The following is a 26,458-nucleotide window of genomic DNA, read 5'->3' on the forward strand; positions in this document are numbered from 1 at the left end:
CACAAAAGCGCCATGTTGTAAGTGCCCAGCTCTTGTCTGCAACTCCATGCCGTCCTTGCAGATCACTGATAAGAAGGATGATATAGTGTTCTACCACCTCCCCCACGATATCCCTCTCAGCAGGCCTACAATAATGCTGTCGCAAATGGCCAGGCTGCTCCCATGATCGAGACGAATAACATCTTGTCACACCCAACTGGGCCGGAATATCAACTGGTTGTGGGTGAAGGTATGTGGATGCGCCGAGCGGATTGACGAGCGCACCTTGACGACAATTGTAGGAACATATATTCTCAAAGAAGATCTACACCTTGCGACACCTCCTCCACATCCGTCAGAAGCCCCAATAATTAATCCGAATCCTCTCGCGACAACTCCTCAGCCTGCGACAGCAGGGACCAAAATATCCTTACTTTCTTTTAGCTCGCGTGCCCTGATACCGCAGACACTGTACAAAGTTGACACAAACCGAAGCGCAACCGGCGTCAGTTCGAGCATACAAGAACATCCTAGTGAGGGTCGAGCATCTGGTGAGGTGGCACCAAGTAGTGATGGAGGAGACACATCGGTGACGGGAAGCGCGAGAGCCGCGCTTTCAATTGGATCTGCCCCCGCATTTGGAGAAGGAAATTCTATGCTGGTAGCGACTGGTAAAGATGCTGGAAAGAGAAGAAAACCAAAGAATAATATTGCCAAGAGCAATTCTTCATTCATTTCCCGGTGTATTGTACATGAGAATTTGACCAAGAGGTTACAAGACCGACCAGCAGACGGATATTTTGCTTTTGCAAACATCAATAGGGCGTTTCAATGGTTAGACTTATCGTCGTCGCAAAAGGTGAGTTTTGGGTACTATTACTCTTGGTATTCTGAACTGTGTCTAATGTCTATTCAGGCCGAGCATTTGACAAAGATCTTGTTCACAAAAGGCCATTGCCTCTGTCATGATGTTAACCAACTTACGAAAAGCTCAAGTCATATAGACCTAATAATGGGCTTCTCGACAGGGGAGATAATCTGGTACGAGCCCATCACTCAAAAGTACACTAGGTTGAATAAGAATGTCAGTCCCAAAACCCTATTTGACGCGAATATGTGACTAAACATTAATAGGGGATAATCAACACAACCCCTGTTTCTGAGATACGGTGGATACCTGGATCCGAAAACTTGTTTCTTGCGGCGCATATGGATGGCTCTCTAGTTGTGTACGACAAGGAAAAAGACGATGCTGCATTTTTACCCGAAGAAGCTACCAATGGTACTTCAGAAGTAACAAATGGCGAAATTGATCCCTCAGCAAAACTCCATGTCGACAAATCCGTACATTCCAAAAACCAAAAGTTTAATCCTGTTTCTTTCTGGAAATTGTCGAACCAACGCATAAATGCTTTTTCATTTTCGCCGGATAATAGACACATTGCTGTAGTTTCTGAGGATGGAACTTTGAGAATAATCGATTATCTGAAAGAGCAGTATGTATCATACAAGTAAAAGCTGTAAGGATTCTAACAATATTCTAGGCTTCTAGACATGTACTCAAGCTATTACGGTGGATTCCTGTGTGTATGCTGGTCACCCGACGGTAAATACGTACTCACAGGTGGCCAAGACGATCTCGTCTCCATCTGGTCCGTAGCTGAAGCGACTATTGTCGCCAGATGTCAAGGTCATCAATCCTGGGTGACAGCTGTCTGCTTCGATCCTTGGAGATGTGATGATCGAAACTACCGCTTCGGTAGTGTGGGTGAAGATTGCCGCCTTCTTCTTTGGGATTTCAGTGTTGGAATGTTGCATCGTCCGAAAGCTGTACGTTTTCTTCCCTACTCATCAATGACTGCATGTACTAATACCAACCCAGTTGTCTGTACGACAAAGAGGTAGTATATCCTCACGTTTCGCAAACCCGCTTCAGAGAGCGGAAACCCAGAATACAGTCGCTAGCCGCTTACGGTCTAATTCCTCCCTTTCTGCTGTGGGAGATGACGAACATACAATTGAACATCCAGTGGAACCGAGATCCAATACTGCTATGTTACCTCCTGTGATGGTATGTCCCACACATTTCTCACTCAGTCAAAGACGAATAATGCTAACGAGTCACAGTCCAAGGTAATAGATCCAGACCCATTATGCTGGCTTGAATTCTCACAGGATTCGATCATGACGAGTTGTAAATCTGGTATGTATTCTTGAGCTGCGGGTGTGTTGTTGACCGTGGTATGCTAATGTGGTTTAGGGCATATTCGAACGTGGGACAGACCTAGCGACGGGACTCATGATAGTGAAGCGAGGTCTTCTTTGACTTAGGTATATATGAGACATACTTGGTGTATATGAAATGAAAAGCGATATAAATGTGAACATTTAATGCGATGACATTCAGTGCTGGATTTCGTCAAATGACCTACTTGTTATCATACTTTCCCAAATCAACTCATCAAATGAGATCCATCGTCCTCAAAGCCTCACACACATTATTTTTATAAAATTATTCATTACTTTTCTACATTTCATCTACTCTAACCCCACCCCTCATCTCATCTGTCTCCCTCCACCGCTACTACCACCATCAATCACCACCTCCAACTTCAACACAATCCCCCACCCCCTTTCCGTCCCAAAAATCCCAAAATCATTTTCCGTACGAAACACCACTTCTTCTGCCGTTACATTCATAGTCACATTATCTCCTGTCCCGGAACTCGGTTCCTTACTCGACTCCTTTTCTGGTGGATAAGAAGAGGAAGAAGAAGAAGATGGTAATGGGGCAGGCGGCGGGTTTGATTTCTTACGAGACCAGAATGAGCGGGAGGCGGAAGGCTCTGGTGCTGATGGTGATGGAACCGGCCGTGACGGTTTTGGTTTTGGCTTTTGTGACTCTGGCGGATTAAGATACCTCGCCAACCTCCCCGCCATCTCCTCATCCCTCCAAAACCACACGTCCTCCCCCTCATCCTTCCCCCGCACCCTCACCACCCGATCATACTCATCGCGATTCTTAAAATCATAATCCGTCGGCACGGCGTTCTCGTCCGTCAGTCCGCCTGCGGGCACAAGAATCAGCGTCCCCTTTTTGGGCCCGGAGTTGGCGAAGGCGGAGAGGAAGAGCTGGATTTGCGTCGTTAGGAGCGAGAGGATGTTTTCTTCGCGCGCGGAGGCGAGGAGGGTTTGTTGGGATGTTATGGAGGTTATGGTGGAGGAGAGGGTGGTGAGTTGGGAGCGGATTTGGGAGGAGTAGTAGGTCGGTGTTGTGGTGTAGGAGGGGGAGGTTATTGTGTCCGTGTAGGAGGGGGGTGCGGTGTCGGGTTCTGGGTCGGAGGGGGAGGGAGGGCGGAGGGGTTGTTTGGTGTCCATGGTGAGGAGGCTAGTGTTTATGGGTGAGATGTGAAGTGTCTGCCTGTTGTCTGGTGAAGTCGTGATGATGTCTAGACATGAATGGGTTGAGTGAAAGAGCCGGATCAGGTAGTGTATAGCTCTAAAGATACCAATCGAGATAGGTTCTGAATGAGAGGGGTCACCTGACGGTTGGAGTCTTGAATGACGTCCTGGAATGAATGAAGTTGGGTCTGGAAGGTCCTTAGAGGGGCTCTTGCGAATGGATCGAGAGATCGTACCACCCAATGGTACAACCGGCGCTTGGTGGTACCAGATATTAGTTTCCACGTGGTGATGATAAGATATGGCCAAGTGAAGCGGCGGTTGTGATTGCGGATACTGGTGTCACGGTAGAGTGAGTAGTGCAATAACGAAGTGCCCAGAACTGCAATCTATCATGAGGCTCTGCGGCTGAATAGAAGCGCCTAGGACTAATGGCTTCTGCGTCAATTAGCCTACACTTCTAATATTCAGTCAGACGGAGTGATAACAATACCAAGGTGTTTTTAGGTCCAGGTACGGCTGTGTAGTCTTCGCAAAGGGGTGCCTGGAATGAACCGAAAGTCCTCGCTTTGATAACATGTCAGAAAACAGCAACAATCCACGGCTTGCACTGGTAAAGGAGGTGGCATGATAGTCGATGGCTGGCGAATAATGCCGCTGGATGCGAGCGAGTTGTCTGCCTTGTGAGCCTCGTATTCTGATGTGTCTCGAAGGGGAACGATTGGGCTGCACGTGGGCGATGATGCTTCCCCGGACGGGGTGCTTGGCCCGGTAGACCTTCTAGAACGGCGCTAGAAGGCTGATGGCCGGGCAGTGTCCAGCATCTCTGACGATCCGCGAATTGCACTTCTCACCTCCCTCCCTCCAAGAGTTTCGACCACTTCGAAGTCCATCACATGGACGATATATCAGACCCGCATACGGATAATCGCAGCCGTCTCATCTTCACCATGGTCTAGTCAGCCTCGTTCGAGCTTTTCTAACAGCTTTTAGCTATTCGCGTTGAGCGTGAAGCTTGCCGACTTTCCGCAGGCAATTGTCGCGCAATGAGCTGAAGATCAATGAGGGAATATGGTCCAATGCCAACGCTGATTCTCTGGACCCATGAAATTATTACCATCAGTTCACTCAATCCTGCTGAGGAAATCGGTACCTCCCTGGAGCAGTCGGGTCAATATTGATACCTTTGATCCACACTCAAGGAGCTCTGCGTGCATGCCAGTCTGCAATGTGTCGGAGTCGCTCAGACTTTCATTGATTCATTTGATATGAAAAACGGAACCCTTTGCGGGGACACCTGGGCGGTGCTGCAAAAGTCTGGTACCGTCCAGTCACATCAAGGTAGTTATTCACGAGGTGAGATGGCGAATGTGCCTCAAATTCCGTTTGTAGTTGGCTGTAACTGGTCAGCCGGGGCTCGTTTGGCTCTCAGTCTGCGGGCTGTACGCCCGACTACAGTGTACCAGCTCTTATTCCCAGCCAAATGATACAGATCCTCCCCCAAGTGGCTCGGCTGCGGCATCAAACCGAGGCGCAAATGGGGGTGTGTTTTGCTGTGAGCGGATACAGCTGGCAGCCTTGCCGTTTCAACATATAAAGGCTGTGTAACTACAAACGGTTTCCTCTCATACAAATTGTAAACGGTTCACCTCCATCTCCTCTTACGATTTAATCACACGTATCAATTCCTCATCACCTAGCAAGTGAATCCTCAAGAATAGTCACAAGCTTGCAATACCTCGACTATAAATCGGTTCCGAATATCAACTGTCCTCCATTATCTCCCAAACACTTACAACCTCTACACCAGCAACCACTAATTTCAAATTCAAGGTATGTGCAGTCATATCTCTTGGCTTTCAAGGAGAAATCATCACCTGATACTTGAGAAATATTTCGCTGACTCTATTCAGAAGTTAAAGAGACTATCGTTGGACGCTACTTCCTCCGTCTCAACCGGGATCCATACCATCATCCCGACCTCCCCACCACAACTTCATACCAGAATCTACAAATACACCACATTCTCCCACTCTCCAATCTTGTCAATCATCATCTATCGATACAGTTTGTTGACTTGATTCTCACGCAAGAAATCTACCGATCATTCTTTACTATACATTCTTTTTACGTTATTAATCTACGACATCGCTCAAGATGGTCTATACTGTAGCATCTCCAGATGAGTACCTCGCCGTCACCGGTGCTGGTATTCGTACTGTTAAGATTACCAAGAGTGCTTGGGTTTGGCCACTCCAAAGAGTAAGTTGACTCCCCTTTTTTAAGCGAGCGACCAAACTAACATCTATTCAGTGCCAACGTTTCAGCATTCAGCCACATGGTAAGTCTTCTCTACTGCAAATACAGATATCAGGCTAATAAAAATAGATTACTCCATGAATCTCCAGGCTATGACGCGGGAGAAACTTCAGTTCTTGCTTCCTGTGGTCTTTACTGTCGGTCCCTACGTCAATCAAAAAGGTGTCATTGATGGTCAAACTACTCGAGATTCTCCTGATGCTGATCTTACTCACGCCCCAGCTCCAGAGGACCGTGGTGATGCTCTTATGAAATACGCCATGCTCCTCTCTGAGGGTGAACAGAAGAAAGGCGTTACCAAGAGCCAGCACATCGAAAACATTGTCAAGGGTATTATCGAGGGAGAGACTCGTGTCTTGGTATCTTCGATGACTATGGAAGAGATCTTTACTGAGAGAGAGGAGTTCAAGAAGCGTATTTTCCGCAACATCCAAGGCGAACTCGGTCAATTTGGTCTCAAAATCTACAACGCCAACGTCAAGGAACTTCGAGACGCCCCACAATCCAGTTACTTCGAATCTCTATCACGAAAAGCTCATGAGGGAGCTATCAATCAAGCGCGAATTGACGTGGCAGAAGCACAGCGACGTGGTAATGTTGGGGAAGCTCAAAGACAGGGAGAGCAAAATCGAGAGATTGCAAAGATCAATGGTTGGTGATGAAATCTCATGTTGTGACATACATTAGACGAGCAATACTGACCCGTGCATTAGCTGAGACCGCGGTCCAAAAGACAGAACGAGACTCCGAGAGAGCCCAAGCAGAAGCGACTCTTGCAACCCGTAAAACCGTTTTCAATCGGGATGTGAGCATCGCTCAAATTGAAGCTACGCGAGCAACCGAGTCCCGTGACGAAGAACTTCGAAAGGAGGTCGAAGTCAAGCGCGCCTTTACCGAATTGGAGAGACTCCGAGCCAGTGATGTCGTCAAAGCTACCATCCTTCGAGAAGCCAAACAGCAAGCCGCTGATGCCAAACTCTACGAGGAGCAGGCCAAAGCCAACGCCGCGCTCTTCTCCGAGCAAAAAGCAGCTGATGCTCGCGCCTATACCCTTCGTATTCAAGCTGAAGCCAATTTCATGGCTGCTGCCAAGGAAGCAGAAGCACAACTCGTCAGACAGCAAAAGGAAGCCGCTGGTCTCTCGGCCATGGCTGCCGCGTACAGTGACCTCTCTGCTGCTTTCGGTGGTCCAAGCGGTCTTATCCAGTACATGATGATTGAGAAGGGTATTTATCAACAAATGGCTAAACACAATGCCGAGGCGGTCCGTGGTCTGAACCCAAAGATGACGATTTGGAATACCGGCGCGCAAGCTGGTAGTGAGGGTGGAGAGGCAAGTGGTAGTGGAACTGGCATGGGTGGTGTCGAGTCGATTCGGAATATGTATCAGATGCTTCCGCCGTTGATGAGTACTATTAATGAGCAAACTGGTAAGCCACACAAAACGGTCGATCGAAGATGAGTTGCTAATGTGAGATAGGTATCGTACTCCCAGAATGGCAATTCGGTAAACTTGCTGGCCAGATGAGCGAACAGGAACGTACTGGCAAGAAAGTCAAGGGACTAGGCGCTAATGGTACTGAGCACGCTTAACTCTCTTTTCACTGAAGAGGTGGATGATGCATTGAGGGTTTCTTTTGTTTCGATACCTTGAATTTTACGCCTAATCGGCCCCGTCTTGCGCGGATTTTTCTTTTGTTGGTGTGTGGAGGATGAGTGAGTGGAGAGTAGCGTTTGGGGGAGTGGGAATGAGGGGATGAGATTTGTACGTTAGATTGTACGAGCGTGGGATCAACGATGAGATGTGGTGGTGTTGAATACCCTTAGCGTAGGCGATAATATAGTGTTTTTTAATATTTGATGGTTGTATCGTGATGAGATGAACCTTTCGACAGCCGTGTCTGGATTTTACTAACTCTAACGTCGATCTAACTGTAGCTACCTAAGGCCTAAAGTTCTGAAATCTAGTCCTTCATAACACCCTAGAGCTCACCCTGTGAAACTAAACCGATGACGTCCTATCCTACTTTCTGATCCTTCCCTGTCCTTCATCCTCGAAACGAAAATCATTTGTTTTGATTTCTAGAATGTAAGAAGATACGAACAAACTGGACTTTGAAAATTCCGGAATATCATCGTTTTTTTGGTTCAAATTTGGTGATTGTGAAGAGAACATGGGCTCTTGATCACTTTCTTATTCGTATACCGCACTTCTAATTCTCGTTCCAAAGTTTCGTTTTGTAGGCTGTGAAGCCTTACGCGCTGGTCAAAAAAGCGGAATGCAGCGATCAAAACATATTAAAGGAGAAAAGACATTGGAGAATTTGATGTTGATTTTTAGGTATTGGAGGGTTTTTTATTGTTGTTGCACTTTTTACTGGATTTTTCAGATGATGAAAATATTGCTTTTCGTATGACGAGCTAGCTGGTGCCGAAATTCACATGGGGTATGGAGATGAGAGGAGTTTAGATATGTGATGGGAAAGGAATGTTAGGGTGTTTGGATTAGAGATGGTGCGTGAATGAATGAATAATGACAGAAGACGTTTTATAGTGTCAAACGCGTGCCGTTCTGCTGCCACGGAATTTCGAGAAAAGTACTGGGTGAGTATAATCTGCGAATTTGGGAATTCGAGTCTATTGTGTGAGATACAATTCTTACACTCTGGAAACCTGTAGCTTGTGAAATGGACATGTTCCTTCTTGCGTCTTGTTTTGTATGGTTTTGAGGAAACAAAGCTACGGAATTGGGGTATTGGGGGCTTGGAATGTCATTTTTTTGGTATTTGGGGATTGATAGTTTGGATTTTGAGCAGGTCATGGTTTTGTGGTTTTGGTAACTAGGTTTTGTGATTCCAATCTTGTGATCTTCGCTCTATTATCTTAAATCCTATCTTCGTCCTGTTAAACTCAACTCTCGTTAACCCTCAACAACATCCTCCGTCGCCAGCTACCCACCCCAACAACACCTCTCCTCCGTCGGAGCCCTCCTAGTCCCCCCGCAATCCTCTCCACATCCTCCACACTAGGACTGAAGAAGTTTAGGATCCAGAAAGCGAGGAGAGACCATAAAATCGGGCTGTTTAACGGGATGGAAGTGGTGAGGGAGACGAGGAAATGGATGTAGATGAGGGTGGTTAGGTGGTAGAGCGCTTGGTTTATGGAGGTTGTGAGGAAGAGGTGCAGGAGAAGGGAGAAGAGTAGGAGGGTGTGGAGGACGTGGGCGTGGGTTGTGAAGATGGGAGGGAGTTGTTGCATTTAGTGGGTTGATGTTTTGAACTGTTGGGGGTGTGGTGGGTGGTTTGATTGTGGTGATAGTGGGAGGTGATGAGTGATGGATGAGTGAGGAAGGATAGGGGTAGGAAGTAAAAGAGAGTCTAGAAGGAGGGTATAAGGAGTGAGGAATGAGAGGAGCTGAATCATAATACAGTACAAATTATTCAGTTGGCTGTATCTTCTTCAACAGCTGTGAATACCAGCTTCTCTTTCCTCACCAAAACAATCACAACCCACTCCAACTCCCCCTTCCCTCCCCAACCTCTCCCCTCTCCTCCCTCCGTTCCCCCCTCCATCCTCTTCATCCTCTCACTAACCCACCCCCTCCTCCCCCCTTCAATCGCCCACCCTTTCAACCCCCCCTCCATCCCCAACTCCCTCAACGTCTTCCTCTCCACAAGACTATACCGTCCGTCCTCCCTATCAAAATTAAACGGCTCCCTCAGCACCACCGGCGGATTCGTAATAACCCGTGGGATACGCAGCAGGTTCTCAGACGCGGAATGCAGGGTGAGTGGGTGCATGAGATATACGTCGCCGATTTTACCCGTCGCTTCGACGAGCGAGGAGGTAGGCAGTTTGTCTTTGTCGGCCGAGAGGGCTTCGAAGAATTCGCGGGTTTCGGTTGCGTCGTCAGTGGGTTTGAACCAGGGGGTTAGGCCGGCGGGGTTTTCGTACTGTGGTGTATTAGTGAGGTTTGCTATGAAGGGAAGGGGGTGGTACGAGGTGTTTGGCTATGTGTTTTATGCTTTTGGGAGCTATTACTGTGGCGCCGCCTTTGGATTGTATGTCTGTGAAGAGTGGAATGACTAGGAGGGCTTGTTCTGGACTGTCCACTATACACGTTGTTAGCGATTGTTCTCGCTTAAAAAGGAGTAGGGATTTTGGGTCAACGGGCTTACAATAATGGACGAAAAAATCTCCGTCGACGTGCCAGACTCCTGCGTTTCTTAGTCGTGCGTCTTCGTCCATATTGTCTATGTCTTTCTTTTCTGACTCTGGTGTTCCAAGGTTGACTATGAAGCCGTCGCTCCAGCTTCGCCATTTATCATCATCTCCGCCGCTGATACGCTCATCACCTTCTTGTTCGCCGCCGTCTTCAGGAGCAAGTAATTGGCAAATTGCGCTCCACGCCTTGGGAGCAAAATCGGCTGCTAGTGTGTGGGTATGATATGGCATGTTGGTGCGTTCTTTAGTCCCTAGATCTTGTGAGCTGGAAATCTTTTCCCCGATAAGTTAAGAACATTTTGCTAGAAGTTTGAAGATTAAGGAGAATTTCTTTCAAATTGAAAACTGAAACAGAAGGTCTGTCGAGATGGCTTGTTGAGTGGACTGAGACTTACAGGTACTCTTGTCAGTTGGCGACATACCAAGTCGAGTCCAGAGATTCGCCGTAAATTCTTCAGCTGCTTCGGGGGGGAAACACCCGGATACTTTGATGTATCCATGTTCAAGAAAATGTTGTTTATCAGCATCAGTAAGTTTGAAAGCATCTGGATGTAAGACCCCCATGTTATACTACAAAGTAAAGTAAGCGAGAAATGTAGAATAGGGAACTGTGAATCTGGTGTTATCAGGCTAAGCGGTGGCGAGTTATTTTTAACTTCCAAGCTTCTGGAAATAAAGGATAAACTTTCTTCTTAAGTACTTCAAGGATTAAGCTAGTTGGTGGTTCACGACAGACTTGTAAGCTCAGAATGCTTGAAAGGCGCGTTTGTCCCGACAAATGAATTTAACCGGCGGGGATAGAAGCGGGAAGTATTATCCAGACATTGAATGAACACATACACGTGATAACCGGAAATCACGGCCGCGAACAGACTTCACGCTGTAATGAAATGGTAGCTGCTCTGCGTATGCCTAATTAGTCTTGGGATGCTGAAAGGGAAAGCATTCATGTGGATGAATGAGAATATTTGAGACAATGGTTTGGGAAAGTAATGTTAGACTCTTAAGTTCCCGCCACTATTTGGTGCCCAAACTCCTGTAGCCCTTCAAATTGCTGTGTTCAAAGGTTGTAAGATGGGGTTGATACATCCAGGCCGGTCTACGACAGGAATAGATAGAGCCTCTCCAATCTAGACATATGACGGCCAACTGTTAAAGGATTCATTTTTGTGGCGTCCCCAATAAGATATCCAAAAGACGCTTGAAGAGAGAGAGAGGTGTAAGAGCCTTAGGAACTCAGTTGACGAAAGCACGAGTAATTAAGATATGAAGAGGGTATTATTAGAGAAGAAAGTGACGGCTACCTCATAAAGGTAGGTTGGAATACACTGTGTCCCCACTTCCCAACAACACTTTGAAGAATTGTTTACAATGCTGACCGAAAGTCAAGACTTTAGGAGGTAAATAGCAGAACAGCGAGGGTTAAATGAAAAATAGAATATCAACAGTACTGTAATCCGAGGATTACCAATCCATCCGGCGAAGAGGAGAAAGTAGATTGAATGGCAATGCTTCGTTTAAACTCAAAGCTCTCGATGCGATTGAGGGGCATCTGGTTGCAGTATGGAGTGAATATACTCATTAGATAAAATCCTTAATAGTGATGTACATGTGAAGAATTGAGCAAGTTGGTTCGAGGTGAAGAAGCTTGAGGGTATCTCGGCTCAAGGTTAATCCGGGCGCAACCCAAAAGAGACGCACGGGTGTCGCTAGTCAACCAATGGCCGCACTAGTCTCGAGCTCTAGATCTAGCAAACGCGGTGTCAAGGCTCTCAGCTTTCGAGAAGAAAAGAACATTTTGATTTCGCCATTCCGCTCTACCTCCTCCACCATAACGATCTTTGCGCAATCATATCTCCTGCTGTATTCGAGCGTACACGATCTTTCTAATACCTCCAAACTGCGTACCCCAAGTCTTTGATCTCGAAAATACTATGGCTTCTGTAAGTTGTCCCTTGAAAGTCAACAAAGCAGCTCCTCGAGAGGCGACTATCTCGAAAAATTGTTCTCGAGGACGTTATGCTTCGAAGTTTACTCGGCCGCACTTTCCCATCGTCTCACCTTAGATGGAATTGATATGCTGACAATTTGTTTCAATAGCAACGCCCTCAGTCATATCAGCATCCTGCCTACCTTCCTAACGGAGCTGCTGGAGGACATACAGGTCTGCCGCCAGGAGCTGCACCACTTCTTCCAAATAATGGGCGAATCATTCAACAAGGAGGCGTGAGAGTTCTCTGCGTAGCAGATGTACGAGGTCGGTTGATTTCAAGCTAGACCAAAAATTGCAGTCAAGCTGACTTTTATCAGGAAATCTTAGGTCCTTGAATGAATTGGCGAAACAAGCCCGCGCGGATCATATTATCCATACGGGAGACTTTGGGTTTTACGATGATACTTCTCTGGATAGAATCGCGGAAAAGTAAGCGCATCTCGTGTAGGCAGCTTCCTCGTGGAAAGCTAATTTGGGGTTTGTAGGACGCTCAAGCACGTTGCTCAGTACTCGCCACTCATTACGGAGCCAGTGAAAAAGGCCATCAGTGCCCCAGGTGGCCCAGTCAAAGCTCGATTCCAGCCCAGTGATCTACCCCTCTCCGAACTTCCGCAGTTTCTAAATGGTAGCCTTAAATTGGATGTACCAGTATACACGGTCTGGGGAGCTTGCGAAGATGTGAGAGTGTTAGAGAAGTTTCGATCTGGGGAGTACAAGGTCGATAAACTCCATATCATTGATGAAGCGCGTTCGATGTTATTGGAAATTGGGGGCGTAAAGCTACGCCTGCTTGGTTTGGGAGGTGCGGTTGTGATGCACAAACTTTTCGACAACGGCGAGGGTAGGACGACGATTGCGGGAGGTCAGGGAACCATGTGGACCACTCTGTTGCAAATGGGTGAGCTGGTAGATACTGCGAACCGAGTCTACGATCCTACCGAAACCCGAATTTTCATTACACACGCCTCGCCCGCCCGCGAAGGAATCTTGAACCAATTGTCTGTCACCCTAAAAGCCGATTTTTCCATATCAGCAGGCCTGCATTTCAGGTACGGCAGTTCATACAACGAGTTCAGTGTCAACCCAACACTCGACCACTATCGCGGAAAGCTAGCTGCATCCAAGGCTTCTTTCAACGATGTATGGGAAACGGTCAAGGGTGAGGTCCAGCCAGCAATTTCGCAAAACGAGGCACAACAAAACCTCCTGCAAAATGCTTTAGGCATAGTAGACAAGATGCCTAGCACCGCACATGGTGGAAATCCATTTGGCGGACCGGTTAGTGGAGCCAATGCTGCTGGAGCTGGTCAAGTCGACGAGAGCGCATTCAAGAACATGTGGAACTTCAACTTGGCAGATGCAGCTTTCGGATGGTTGGTTTTGGAGGTTCAAGATGGCAGAATTGGTACCGAAATGAGAGCTCAAGGTTTCAACTTCGCCCATCGAGGCGCAAAGCAACATCCAGGCCAGGCTCCTCCTGTTAACCAGCAACAACCAGCACAGGCTCCTTCCACAGGAACTGGGACTCCTGGTTCAAGCCATGCTCTCGTCGCTTCTGCTCCAACTGGTCCGGGTCAACGATCCCCTGCTACGCAACCCACATCGCAACCATTCAACCAAGGTGGTCCACGCTCCCAACAGTCCCAACAACAGCAGCCACGAGGCCCTCCAGGTCCAGAGCGCGTCACAGACTCGCCAGCTCCTAAACCAGCCACTCCCCAGCCATCAAACGTAGTAAACTTACCCGGACCAAATGCGAACAAGGAGAATGAGAAGACCAATGGAACACACAATGCTCCAGATGCAGCATCGCCTGGCGCAAAGAATGCAGCAGAACCGATTATCGGTCTTTTCGTGATGAATGTTACATCCGATGACGCTGTTACTGAGATGTTCTCAGAGGAGGACAAGAAGAAGATTATCCGCATCGACAAATGGGGACAATCGAACAAGGTGGTTGTACTCAAGACTGTTGAGGAGAGAGACGCAATATTGTCCAACCTCCCAGACGATGTCAAATCGAGATCCGGTGAGGACCGAAGCCGACCATTGGTCAAGCCATTCCAGCCAAGAGACAACAACAAGTCCTTTGGAACTAGCCGTGGGGGAGCCGGAAACTGGGGCAGCAGCCGAGGTGGAAACAGCAGCAATCCTCCTCAGGGTGGTTATAGAAGTGGAGGAGGTGCAAGTGATAGTGAAGGAGGACGAGGTGCTCGAGGTGGTCGCGGTGGCCCAAGAGGCGGACGAGGAGGAGAGCGTGGTCGAGGCAGAGGACGAGGGTTCAAGGGCGAATCTTCACCAGCACCATCAAACGCAACCCCAGCGGCAGGCGACTCTTAATCTTTCTTACCCAGGTCCGATATCCTTTGCTTCACGATTTTCCCGCCAAAAGTACCTTCTTCTCGTACAGTACATCATATTTAAATTACCTAGGTCATTATTTATGACTTGAAGATCTCGAGAGCCGTCACATTTTTCAGGCCAGCCGTTATAGGTACTCGCGATTCGGGATGGAAGATGGAGTTTTACCAATTAGCTTATGCTTGTCTCTTCACAGAGTGGTGTGGGGAGGGGCGGATGATGGCTTTTTTTCTCTCTGTACCTTTGTCCTTATTATTGCATCATTTGATTACCTCAGATAGCGTTGCGTGTATTCTAATTATGCCAGAAGACAGGAACGTTGGCCGGTGATCATGTGGAGCAAATAGGAAATACCTAGTCCGTTGTACATTGCTCTATTTCTATGAGTGTGATCTTACTTTTGTACAATTGATACATAATATACATTAGGCGCTTTTGGCGAAGACGTCCTCCTTTTCCAACTTCAGCAGATTTCCTTCCCAATATACAGTGATGTCCAGTATCAAACTACATCTCATATCAAACCCAGCTTCCATCACTGTTTCGGAACTGGCTTAACACCCTTATGTATAGCAGCAATACCTCCCGTTAGATCTTCCCATCCCTTCCCAGGCACCACAAACCCGGCCTCCTGAATCATATCCCTAAACTCCTCTTGCTTAGGAAACTGCTCAATACTCTCCACCAAATACTGATAACTCGCGCGATCCCCCGCAACCAATTGTCCAATCAACGGAATAGCACCAAAACTCCACCTCTTATATATCGCATCAAACAACGGATTCGTCACCCCGCTAAACTCCAAACACGCAAACACACCTCCCGGCTTCAACACTCGATATGCTTCCCTCAGCGCCTTGGGCTTGTCGGTAAAATTCCGGATCCCGAATGCGACGGTGTAGAGGTCTACGGAATTTGAGGGGACGGTATGAAGGATCTCGGCGTTGGCGAGGAGGAAGGAGAGACGGGGGGAGTTTGCGTAGGAGGTTTTGAGGGAGCGTTTGCGGCCTTCTTCGAGCATTTCGGGGTTGATGTCTGAGATTGTTATGGTGGAGGAAGGCGAGTTGTTGATGTTTGTTGCGTGATCGAGGAGTCGAAATGCGATATCTCCTGTTCCACCTGCTATGTCTAGCATTTTCCAGCCTGGGGATGGGGTGGTTGTGGTTGAGGGGGTGGTGGTGCCCGGGTTGATGGAGCGGACGAAGTGGTCTCTGGGGATTTGTTAGATGAGGTTTCAGGAATGAAATAAATGGATTGATGGGAGTAGAACGTACTTCCATAATCTATGTATACCTAAACTCATGAAATCGTTCATGGTATCATAACTCTGCGCAACATTACTGAAGACTCCCGCCACTATTCCCAATAATCAGTATATAATCTTCACTCCCAGTTGAACCACGAGAACACACCTCTAGCCTCCTTTTCCGCTTCCGCAACAGTTTCAAATCCAAAATGCGTCGTTCTTTCATGGTTCGTGGGTTGTGGAGGTTCGGATCGCGCGATTGAGGTCTGCGAGAAATATCGTGAGGTTCGGGAGTTGAGGCATTGGAATCTTGAGGCCTTTAGGAAAGGTCGAATCGCGGATTTTGTCGCCATTGTGAACTGAGAGCTGGAGACGGGGAATTGGCTAGAGTTTGAGTCTCTAGAGCGAGAGGTATTTACTAGATGGAAGGTTGATTGATTTTCTGTCAGCCTTCAAAACGAGGCTGTCGATAAATTCCACGATACCACGTGACGTCCTTCACATTCAAGTTCGACATCAGTCGTCGAGGACTTGTTGATCTACAAGAATTATCAAACTCCGCTCACTACTGATTTCGAAGCTCAATTTCTTCAATAATAGGTACAACCAGCACTATCTTCGAAACATTGTCTGCTCGCAGTCCTACTTTCAATACCACTAGACTATGCATGGTGTCATGCAAGCATACAAAGATGTGTTCGGGATAACAAATTGTTCAACTCGTTGGTAGGAGGGGAAGAATCATGAGAGTTGCCGTTGGTTCAACTCACTATTATCTCACTTGTTGTGCTTTTTGTTCTACCATGTATCAATTTTCATTTGCCTGAAGATGTTAAAGTTGATTTTTCTTCTCTTGATATAGGTTTTGTCAACATCCAGGATGGTGGGACTCAAGCATAAAGGAATTGTCAACTCTTCTTTGCCACAGCTTTTGATTCACTATCAAGACTCTTCAAGTCTAATCTCACTACGAGAGGAGAGATGTCGAGACAGGAGTTAATAACATATGACCTAAATGCTGGAAAAGGAAGCACTCGTACTGTGCTAGGCACTGCATCACTTGGAGAATGGGATATCTTCCCAACTGACGTAGTCACGCGGGAAGAAGGGCTTATCGTCTTGATGGTTCATACTTTTGTTACGGTATCTGTCTTTCGTGTGGTAGCAGGTCGTTATCTTCGGATCTTTGGCCGATGGATCTCACATCCCACCTTTCTGGCTGCTTAGCCATCACCTCTTGATTTGACAGTAGTCATGATCCGATACCACAAAATATGAGTGCTGTTACAGCTCTCAGTGCTGTTTCCTATCTCACCATTGCTTTGCGGAGATCCGCATTACGGATGGCCTTATGCAAGTCGCGTCTCCCACTTTCTTGGATTTCTTCTTATTGTTTCCTCTCGCAGTCTGAATTTACCATCTTCATTTCTTGTTAATCTCAAAGACAATACACCCTCTATATACTCCTCCAACTTTTAATTCATCTTTCTCATCAAATCGATCATTCAATATGCAGATTGGTGTCTTCATCCCCATCGGCAACAATGGTTGGCTCATCTCAACCAACGCGCCTCAATACAAGCCGAGCTTCGAATTGAATAAGCAAATTGTCCAGAAGGCAGAGAAATATGATTTAGATTTCGCCCTCTCCATGATCAAGTTAAGAGGATTCGGTGGTAAAACCGAGTTTTGGGACCACAATCTCGAATCCTTCACACTTATGGCTGCTTTGGCAGCAGTAACAACCAAAATCAAGCTCTTCGCATCCTCAGCGATTCTCACTTTACCTCCTGCTCTTGTTGCTAGAATGGCAACGACGATTGATTCAATAGCCCCTGGACGATTCGGGGTCAACATTGTCACTGGGTGGCAAGAAGCTGAATACAGTCAAATGAGCATCTGGCCCGGAAATACCTATTTTGGATATCGTTACGAATACGCCACGGAATATGTACAAGTCATGAAAGACCTCTGGGCAAATGGAGTGTCGAACTTCAAAGGAAAGCACTTCACCATGAATGATTGTAAGATGTCACCAAAGCCATCTCATGACATCAAGATCGTAGCAGCAGGACAAAGTGGAAAGGGGTTGGAATTCGCTTCGCAGTACGCCGACTTCAACTTTGCTATGGGCTCTGGTATCAATACACCTACTGCAGTTGCACCAGCCAATGCCAGATTAGTCGAGGCAGCCGAGAAGACAGGCAGAGACGTCGGTGCTTACGTTTTATTCATGATGATCGCAGAAGAAACAGAAGAGGCAGCGAGGAAGAAGTGGGAGTTCTATAGAGAAGGCGCCGACACGGAAGCTCTTGCCTGGATGGCAGATCAAGGTGGAAAAGACACGAAGATGGATGATAACGCGACGGCGAAGACTATTAATCTGCCAGAGGGGGCGGTCAATTTCAATATGGGCACGCTGATTGGCAGTTTTGAACAGGTTGCGAAAATGTTGGATGATATCGCTGAGTTACCGGGGACGAAGGGGATTATGTTGACTTTTGATGATTTTCTTGAGGGGTTGGATAAGTTTGGGGAGAAGGTGCAGCCGTTGATGAAGTCGAGGGCGAAGGTTGGTGCTTAAGTAGGTGTGTTAGTTAATAAGTAATTACTCAGTCCATGAGGTTCGTAAATCTTCAAATATCTACAAGGATAAAGTCTTATCCTTTTTTATAAGTAACCATCTATTGCTACTAACTTCGGATAACAATCAAGCTAAATCAAATTTATGGCTAACAAATTTCTCGAAAGAAGACTTTGAAAAATCCTACTGTTGTGGTATTATGTATAAATGTATATATATATGTGTCTGGTTGAAATCGGTCGTTAGGATTAATGACTAGGTGAGCATTAAACAAGATACATCCGAACCCCATTCCACACTTACTCATCCACTTCAAATAATTGCAATACATAAAGCTTCTATTTACATCGCAGACGACCTCTGTCTAAGCAGGCCGGAAATAAGATCTGTCAACTCACAGCTAGTATTGTACTAAATGTAGCGCTTTCCTTGGTAATGATAGCTCGATGATACGGAATATTACAGTCAATTTATTCCTTCTATTCTCTATTTCTAGAAGCAGCCGTTCTATATCTATCATCTTCTCTAAGCTTTGCTTGTTCTATGCCCGCTGTATATCCCATTCTATCGACCAACTTTCAACTTTCAACTTTCCCTTTCAACATCACCTTACCAACAACGCAACATAACAAACCCTACAACTTCTCCCCTCCCTGAAACCCACTAGCCTTCCACCCTCTCTCCGCCGTATCCCTCAGTTCCCTCTGCTCATCCCTACTCAACTCCTTCTCACTTCCCTTCCTCCTCTCCCGACTCTCCTTCGTCTCTTTCAACCCCGCACCTTCGTCCCCCTCTCGAAACTCATAAGACCTGAACTCGGTATTCGACCACCCCGTGCCCGTAAACCGCTCACTCCCATCCCAATCCTCCGTGAAATAATGCAGATACCCACCGTGCGTCACCACCACAATATGGTTATCCTCCCCCTTCCCCAAGTCCCGCAGAAATAATCTAGCCTCCCTGGCCCTCTTCTCAATCGCAGACGCCGTCGCCTCCCACCTCCCACTCTTAGAATTCCATCCCTCCTCCACCAACCTTAAATCCACCTTCCCCTCCCCTCCAAACTCCTCTTCAAGCTTCGCAGGCTCAGACCCGGTATCACACGGCAACCCAGACGTCTCCTGGAGTTCGGGGAGCGCGAGCACTTTTTTCCCAGCCGCGACGGCGTCAGGGAAGGAGAGCAGCGCGGTGTACAGCGTGCGCCGGAGGGGCGAGGCGACGAGGTGCGTGATCTGCGAGTGGTACGGGAAAGAGGCTGCTAGGTCTGCGCATTGGGACTCGCCGAGGGGGGTGAGGGAGGGGTCGGGGAGCGTGTGGTTTGCGGTTGAGAGGTTGTGGTAGCCCTGGGCGTGGCGGACTAGGTGGAGGGTTGTTTTGGGCATGGTGGGTGGTTTGGGGGGGGTTTTTTGGAGGGAAGGAGAAGAGTTTGAAGGGGGAGAAGTTGCGATAGTGGGGGTGTGGTGGGTTGTTAGCGTGTGGAATAGGAAATGCTTTGAGGGGGTAGGTCTGTTTTTATATAAACTTATAGACCTTCAGGTTCCAACCATTTAGTGGCCTGTGACTGTAGTCCCCAATTTTGCTTACATTTTGTATACGTGGCACTGAATTGTATTACCATTTGTCCCGGTCTGGTGTTCAGGGAAAAAAATATAAAAGCCAATGACGATTTCGGAATGGAGGTCGTGGTTGAGTTGTACATGGAAAGTATGCCGAACTAGGGAGGAAACTTAGACGAGATGTCAGAAATTATCTCTCTTGTCGTGTTTACTTATTGATGTACTCTACCGATATCATCAAATTGCTCTATGAAAGTTGGGTTTTGTTAGTAGTAATATAGACTGTACTTAATGCGAAGTCCTGTATTAGTGGGCTCTAACTTTAAAAAGAGGTGTGCCTTTTCAAATCTATTTAAACTGGACGTTTCTAATAGAGCTACATGAGCCGTAAGAAAAAAAGCACAAAACGAATGTCGTACAAAACAAGCTTGTTCGAATTCCTTTGGTAAAAGTCTTTTGATTAATGGACTGACAGCCAACGGTTTACAGCGAACCGCCATCATCGTACTGTGGTAACATTATGTCTGCGACTTCTACTTCTCCAAAGAACATTTTCATTCAGATATACATATAATCCTACATACTCCTACAACACCACCACTCACCCACCCAATCCCTCCTCCTCAATCCACTCCTCAACCTCTCCCCTAACACCCTCCCCAATCTCCACCACCCTCACCCTGTCCGCCGACTCAACCTCCACATCCAACTCCTCATCCCACATCTTCCTCTCCCCCAACTCATGCAGCTGTACCGATCTCCTCATCAACCCCGCCATCTCCTCCGCCTGCTCTTGCGGCGTCACATAATCATCCAACTCTAGCTCCCGCTCCTCTCCATTCGCCTTCTTCCGTTTCCCGTTCTTCACTACCGGTGTATTACTCGCGGCAGGGGAGTACAGGAATAGGCTGCGCGGGAGTTTAATGTCTGAGTGCTTGGCGGGGAATCTGAGAGGGGATTTGCGTGGTGCGGGCCCGAGGGAGAGGGTTGTGGTTGTAATGCCTGGTTTGGATAGCGGGTCGAGGTTTTCGGGGATGATGTCGTAAGATTCGTCGTCGTCGAGGTGGTCCGCGGAGTCGGTTTGTGTGGAGTAGTGTAGGTATTCGTCGTTGGGGAGGAGAGTTGTGTTTTTCGGTTCTGGGCTTGAGGGGTTTGAGGGCCAGGTTTTGGGGGCGTGGTGGCCGGGGGTGCGGAAGAAGAGGACGGGTGAGACGAAGGCGTCGAATGGGCTTTCGGGAGAGTTGAAGAGGTGGGTTTTTAGTTTGTGGAGATGACTGGCTGTCCAGGGTTTGAATGGGGCTTTGGTTGATGGATGTTGTGATGGATGTGGTTTTGGTGGACGTGAGGTTGCTATTGGCGTCCAGTCGTAGACTCCATTTTCTATGATGAGACCGGCTATGTAGTAAGGTAGTGTCTTGGAAACCTTCGATTCGGTCAAGGCCAGTGAGGTAGCAAGCGAACCTCCCAGGTAAGAACTACATATTATAAGCGGTCTGCGTGGTAGTGGTTTCTTTGATGACGGTGGAGTATAGTAAGCCGATTCTGGAGAGAAAGATGATTTTCTCTCAGCGGGTATAGAAGGAGGAGTTTTGGGAGTGTACGATTTCAGAACGGTGTTAGTCAGAAATTCGAATCCGTATAGGGTGTCATGAAGAGGTGTTGGAAACGGATGATTGGCATATGACGGATCGCTCGTTAAGATAGCTGGCGGCGGTGATGGAGACGAAGATGAATCCTTTGAGGTTTTCTTTGGTGGTGGGGGGAGATGGTTCCAGCGATAATTAATTCTGGCTATGGCTTTCGGCGTAGATGGTAGGAAGGATGGGAGGCTGGCGTGAGCATCTCGAAGGTGATGGCCGACTGGAGGTATATAGATATACAGAGGTGATCTTATGTTTGTGAGAAGATGCGAGTTGTACAGACTAGAGGTCTTTAGTGCTATAACTTTGCTTGATTCTTGGAATAGAAATAGAAACAGAACATAAGAGGGGAGTCACGTGAATGTACTATTTCTACATCCAACTACTGTAATCGAAGACGGAAAATTGAACAGAAGAGAAATAGTACCTACTCAATGGTAATAGACCCAGCAGATCCAGTCTTTATTTTGAAAGTCTGGACTTCAGAATCCTTTTTAATCCCATTTTCTGCTGTCTTCTCACGTTTCGTAGAAAAGAGTCTTGCACTTGAAGAACTCCACCATTCAGGTCGGAAAGCAAGCTTCTTGTTTCCTAAAAGACATCCTGCATGCCTTATCTCGACCCAACCATGTAGACTCTTCATTTGGTTACGACTCCATTTGCCGTACCGACGAGTTGTCTCTATGGGCGCAACGGTGGAAAACTTCCTCAATACGCGTCACGGCAAAGTCCTGTCCGCGCGTCGTAATTGAATTGCCGAAGATCTGAAGCAGGTCAATTGGATGCAAGTAAGACTTGGAGTAAGACGATAATACATTTTAGGCTGCGTACTGGTCAGTAAATAATGCAAGTAATGCTCGTAGTGCAGGTTGACAAACGGAATAGATAGCTTCTTAACTTTCGCCTTCTGATTGCTCTGTTCGGTTTGAAAACTAGGTAGAGCTTGGCTCGAGCGCACGTATTGTACGTACTCGCTTAAAAAGGGGACTTTCGAAAATGGGCCTAATTGGTTTGTTCCGTACATATGCTTCAAATGCTCAATCCAAAGTCGTAACGACAATGCATTGGGTGTAGACTTCTACTAAGATACTTCTATTTGAGACCTCGTAGAAACCCGAAGGTCAGCAAACAAGCCTTTAAACTCGATTTGTAGGTGAGAATAAGTGTTTCAGGAGGAAATATAATGGGGTAACGCATAGGCCATGCAGAAACGTGCGAAAGGGAGTCCCTGCAAGTGAAGAATTGTACGAAAGTTCGTATGAGTTCGCCGCATATGGAAAAGAAATTCGATCGGGGGTTTCATCTTGCCATTGTGATCGGCATGTAGGAAAGTCGGCCCGTGGCAAGTCCCGTACGAAAGTGTACTTCCAGAAAGAGATCGTGCCTGTCAGCCAAATAAGATTTAGACTAGCTAGGTTTGAGAAAGGAGTAAGCCACCCTAAAACTCGGTACGAGTATGCGTAGTTCGTGCTAGCCTGCTAGGTTGAGCGATATTCTGAGTAGAGGAGGCTGTGCAAACGATTAAAAATGGGATATCCAATCGAGGGCTTGGCCAACCGCAAAATTGATCGAGGGTGGTGAAGTGATAATCGTCCGAAAAGGGGATAAGGGTAGGCTAAGCAGCCTTGTTTAACCAGTATTAGGAGATCGAGAATGTCTTCCCTTTTGAGATAGGCTTGACATACGGAAAACTGCGTGAGTGTCTTCGAGATGCAACGCAGCAATGGTGCAAACGAACCCAAACGAACCCAAACGAACCCCGCTTATACACCACCTCTGTTTAAGCAACAATCGAAGGCTAACACTCTTGTTCTATTGTGCTGTCCCGTCGACGCGGGGTGAACGAGGTCGTGCGCATCCCCAACGTGATGGCATGCTTGGAGAATCGAGATGGAGGCTTGAGATGCCACACCAAGGCCGACTCCGACGCCTTGTGACAGGTCAAGATGCAGCAAGTGTGTCTTGAGGATTGGCTATCTTGGCCTAGACTGATGAATAAAAAGCGCAAAGAACCAATGATACTGTGCGGAGGAAAGGAAATTCAGGAATACATGATGGTCTTAAGCGAGGATAGAAGTCGAGTACTTGTAGCTACCTAGAAGGCTAACGTATGCCTTTATGATAGGAGATGATCCTCAAACCCGTTGATGCTCTTCTATTAACGGTGTGAGACGGAGCCGGTATTCGTATACTTTCCTATCACTAGTCCCGAATCTGTTCCTGCGTATCTGTGGCATTCGTCTATGCTGTGCCGGTCGTCAAGCAGCGGCCACTTTGCAACAAGACAACTCCAACCAACAACCCGATTTTTTATTTATAGTTGAACCTGTAGACTCACAATTCATCGATCATGATTCCCATCACGATTGCGACTGCTTTCTTCCAAGCCGCACCTACATTTCCCCATTCTTGACCACCTTGGAACCCAACAACTGAGCCGTCTCCCCCACCCCCCCCTCCAAAGCACGGAAAAGCACAAAGGGCTTCTCGCACAAATCTCTACGGGACCCTACCTGGGCCTACCCAACCCTGCCAACCCTAGCACGTTTCCACAACCCCAGTCGCATCCGCGCCACGGGCGACCCGCCCAGACCAATTTCATCCTGCAGACTGCAGTGGACCCTCCAGGTCCCTATTCCCTACTCCCCAACTCCCCATTCAATAATACCTCCGCTTCTCCCCCATTTTGTTTAATTCTTTCTCTCTCCTTTCCGACACGACAACCCCTCGGTGCGAACATTTCTTTTCTTCATGCTGCTTCCGTTTAATCAATAGAGACATTCGCCTTAACTGGCCCCTGATCTCTTTTTCTGCCGTAAGTCAGCCTGCACCAGCGCTGAGGCTGTGAATTCACGTTGCTATTCCTGATCGTCAGCTAACGCGAATACACAGGTAAGGCTCCACAATCCTTGACACAACATTTTGCGAATCCCTCCTTTCGAGTTGCAAGAGAACTGGACAACATCAATTTATGGCGCAAAGACACGCATAACAATTCCCCTCACCATCACCGCCGCACCATTGCTGCCTCCACTCTCTGGGCGAATAGGGGAAGAAAGGAGTCGACGCGACCCGGGAGAACTGCGTTGAAGAGACACGATGGCAAAGAAAAGTTGTGCGAGGAACGCATGGGGGGTGATGCAGAGTGTTATGGTGGCTTCGATTCTCTACGGCTTCATCTATTTGGCGGTTCTATTATTTCAGAGGGGCTCGATTCCAAAGTCACCCACCGACCTCTACAAAAACCCGGCAGCGAGCGTTCGCCCAGGCTTCTCCTCCTCTGATGGTATTGGCACCGGCGGACGAGTACCTTCCCCGAAATTGAAGGTCGAGAAGATCAAGCCTAGTGCGAATTGGTTCAACAGGCCTGAGAGCTTGGTGGTTCCCAAGGATGATTTCTTAGGCAAGCGACCTGGCATCGACACGATCGCAAACCTCACGAAGCTGGTGGAAGAATGCAGAGGGTCCTACGAAAAGATTGAGAAGATGCCCTATGTTCAGGATTGTCTCAACTACTTGAACAATGGCGAAAAGGAATACTATTACACACCTTCCCGCGGGGAACGAGCGAGCGAACAGCCACCGAAACTAGCAGAATACCTTAATGCGGACGGTGCCGACAATACCCTTGACAAATATCCCTCCTACAAGGCAGCATCCAAAGACTCGCTGGGCAGATGCAACGGTCCAATTGTGCCTTACCACACCTACTGGACAGGGCCTGCGACTTGGAGAGTAGAACTATTCATCAAGAGCTATTTCCACACCCAGAATATCCCGTGTTCCCGACTATGGATATGGTTAGACGGGGATCGCGACAAGGATGCGTTGGAGAAGATGATGAACCAAGACCCCTTATTTAAAAAGTTTCTTCCATTCGTCGAGCGAGGAGATATTGTTCTCAAAACATGGCACTTTCCTTCACGAGTACCCCTTCCCAAAGGTGACAACACCGATGGGGTTGGATACTATAAGAACCCTGGGAAACCAAATTCCAAGAATGAGACGGTAGTTGCCGATGGTTTGATCCGAGACGGAAATGGACAAGAGTGGTTGATCGTTACCGAGAAGAAAATGACCTTTTTACCTGTCGCAGTATCAGACGCTGTACGATTCGTTATCCTACACATTTATGGAGGCGCATATTTCGATATGGACGTTATCATGCTCCGAGACATGCGACCTCTGCTTATCGGCGATCAACATTCTTTCGCTGAGCGATGGGGCGGTCACCCCTCACCGGGAGATTACAATACGGCCATCATGTCGTTAACAGCCAATTCAACACTCTCGTCTTACCTACTTCGCGGAGGTGTACGTATGGGGTTGAACTTCCATCCAAGGGTAATTGGCGTGATGGCCGTGAAGGACCACAGAAACAAAGAATTTCACATGCTGGAGACTGCAGCGTTCGATCCAATCTGGACAGAATTCAATTCCGACAGACTTGGAGAGTGCTCTATTCCATGCTTCCACGATTACGGGCAGATATTCAAGGGCAAGAACGCTTTTCCATTGAAGGACGAGTGGGAAGCATATCAAGGAGCACCTTTGAAACTTGCGTCTTCCTCAAGTCGAGCCCATTTCTGGGAAATGAAGAGAGATGTAGCAGATACCAAGGAAAAGTCTGAGGAAGTCCGCGCAAGTCAAATGACTACGACCGCGGTTACAACATACGATAAAAACGCTCTGAGCAAGACCGAGTACAAAATCGAGGACGACCAATATCCACCTACCAACCGAACAATGGAGAACTTCTTCCGTGGAGCGTGGACATATCACATTCATAACCAGGTAAGATAAATATAACACATCCTACAGAATGCAACTAACCGTTTACAAGTGGCGCAAGAACCCAGAGCCTTCATCTTGGCTGAACGTGATCCAACGCGCTCAAGACGGATTTTTCTCGCACGATCGCCTGAACCCATATGGCGAGAAATGGCAAGGTCCAAGTATACCAGAGTACGAAATTAGCTGGGAATATCCATGATCTCCACACCACGGTCACGAGTTCAAATCACCCCCGACCGGCACCGCAGAAGTTCGCGGTTGTTTATATGCTTTCGGGGAGCCCTCTGTGGGGAGATCAGCTACCGAGCACCAATTCCGAGCTCGACAAAGTCGCTGTACATCGCATAGGCCCACGCAAAA

At 47.6% G+C, this 26,458-nt stretch overlaps 10 protein-coding genes across 10 annotated transcripts; 5 read left to right on the top strand and 5 right to left on the bottom strand.

The window, feature by feature from the left end:
* Positions 1-12: 12 nt before the first annotated feature.
* Positions 13-2,310, top strand: GLAREA_01398 (WD40 repeat-like protein; the record flags this gene model as incomplete). Its single annotated transcript, XM_008088614.1, has 9 exons — positions 13-17; positions 87-229; positions 282-838; positions 896-1,063; positions 1,114-1,475; positions 1,524-1,809; positions 1,862-2,050; positions 2,107-2,182; positions 2,240-2,310. The coding sequence occupies 9 exons, from the start codon at positions 13-15 to the stop codon at positions 2,308-2,310; spliced, it is 1,857 nt and encodes a 618-aa protein (XP_008086805.1).
* Positions 2,311-2,535: 225 nt separating this feature from the next.
* GLAREA_01399 (uncharacterized protein) lies at positions 2,536-3,357 on the bottom strand (the record flags this gene model as incomplete). The annotated part of the gene is made up of 1 exon (XM_008088615.1): positions 2,536-3,357. The coding sequence occupies one exon, from the start codon at positions 3,355-3,357 to the stop codon at positions 2,536-2,538; it is 822 nt and encodes a 273-aa protein (XP_008086806.1).
* A 2,181-nt stretch (positions 3,358-5,538) lies between these two features.
* GLAREA_01400 (Band 7/SPFH) lies at positions 5,539-7,293 on the top strand (the record flags this gene model as incomplete). Its single annotated transcript, XM_008088616.1, has 5 exons — positions 5,539-5,643; positions 5,695-5,722; positions 5,770-6,351; positions 6,414-7,130; positions 7,181-7,293. The coding sequence occupies 5 exons, from the start codon at positions 5,539-5,541 to the stop codon at positions 7,291-7,293; spliced, it is 1,545 nt and encodes a 514-aa protein (XP_008086807.1).
* Positions 7,294-9,140: 1,847 nt separating this feature from the next.
* GLAREA_01401 (Clavaminate synthase-like protein) lies at positions 9,141-10,488 on the bottom strand (the record flags this gene model as incomplete). The annotated part of the gene is made up of 4 exons (XM_008088617.1): positions 9,141-9,653; positions 9,742-9,812; positions 9,879-10,175; positions 10,320-10,488. 4 exons carry the CDS (start codon positions 10,486-10,488, stop codon positions 9,141-9,143), a joined length of 1,050 nt encoding a protein of 349 aa, XP_008086808.1.
* Positions 10,489-11,858: 1,370 nt separating this feature from the next.
* Positions 11,859-14,257, top strand: GLAREA_01402 (Metallo-dependent phosphatase; the record flags this gene model as incomplete). The annotated part of the gene is made up of 4 exons (XM_008088618.1): positions 11,859-11,867; positions 12,025-12,181; positions 12,235-12,346; positions 12,403-14,257. 4 exons carry the CDS (start codon positions 11,859-11,861, stop codon positions 14,255-14,257), a joined length of 2,133 nt encoding a protein of 710 aa, XP_008086809.1.
* A 556-nt stretch (positions 14,258-14,813) lies between these two features.
* On the bottom strand, positions 14,814-15,877 carry GLAREA_01403 (S-adenosyl-L-methionine-dependent methyltransferase; the record flags this gene model as incomplete). The annotated part of the gene is made up of 3 exons (XM_008088619.1): positions 14,814-15,489; positions 15,553-15,634; positions 15,691-15,877. 3 exons carry the CDS (start codon positions 15,875-15,877, stop codon positions 14,814-14,816), a joined length of 945 nt encoding a protein of 314 aa, XP_008086810.1.
* Positions 15,878-17,034: 1,157 nt separating this feature from the next.
* GLAREA_01404 (Bacterial luciferase-like protein) lies at positions 17,035-18,108 on the top strand (the record flags this gene model as incomplete). The annotated part of the gene is made up of 1 exon (XM_008088620.1): positions 17,035-18,108. The coding sequence occupies one exon, from the start codon at positions 17,035-17,037 to the stop codon at positions 18,106-18,108; it is 1,074 nt and encodes a 357-aa protein (XP_008086811.1).
* Positions 18,109-18,743: 635 nt separating this feature from the next.
* GLAREA_01405 (Phosphoglycerate mutase-like protein) lies at positions 18,744-19,490 on the bottom strand (the record flags this gene model as incomplete). Its single annotated transcript, XM_008088621.1, has 1 exon — positions 18,744-19,490. The coding sequence occupies one exon, from the start codon at positions 19,488-19,490 to the stop codon at positions 18,744-18,746; it is 747 nt and encodes a 248-aa protein (XP_008086812.1).
* A 775-nt stretch (positions 19,491-20,265) lies between these two features.
* On the bottom strand, positions 20,266-21,947 carry GLAREA_01406 (uncharacterized protein; the record flags this gene model as incomplete). The annotated part of the gene is made up of 2 exons (XM_008088622.1): positions 20,266-21,586; positions 21,736-21,947. The coding sequence occupies 2 exons, from the start codon at positions 21,945-21,947 to the stop codon at positions 20,266-20,268; spliced, it is 1,533 nt and encodes a 510-aa protein (XP_008086813.1).
* Positions 21,948-24,403: 2,456 nt separating this feature from the next.
* Positions 24,404-26,297, top strand: GLAREA_01407 (uncharacterized protein; the record flags this gene model as incomplete). The annotated part of the gene is made up of 2 exons (XM_008088623.1): positions 24,404-26,098; positions 26,148-26,297. 2 exons carry the CDS (start codon positions 24,404-24,406, stop codon positions 26,295-26,297), a joined length of 1,845 nt encoding a protein of 614 aa, XP_008086814.1.
* Between the last annotated feature and the right edge of the window lie 161 nt (positions 26,298-26,458).

This window comes from Glarea lozoyensis (genome assembly GCF_000409485.1).
Source record: "Glarea lozoyensis ATCC 20868 chromosome Unknown GLAREA7, whole genome shotgun sequence".
Lineage (NCBI taxonomy): Eukaryota > Fungi > Ascomycota > Leotiomycetes > Helotiales > Helotiaceae > Glarea > Glarea lozoyensis.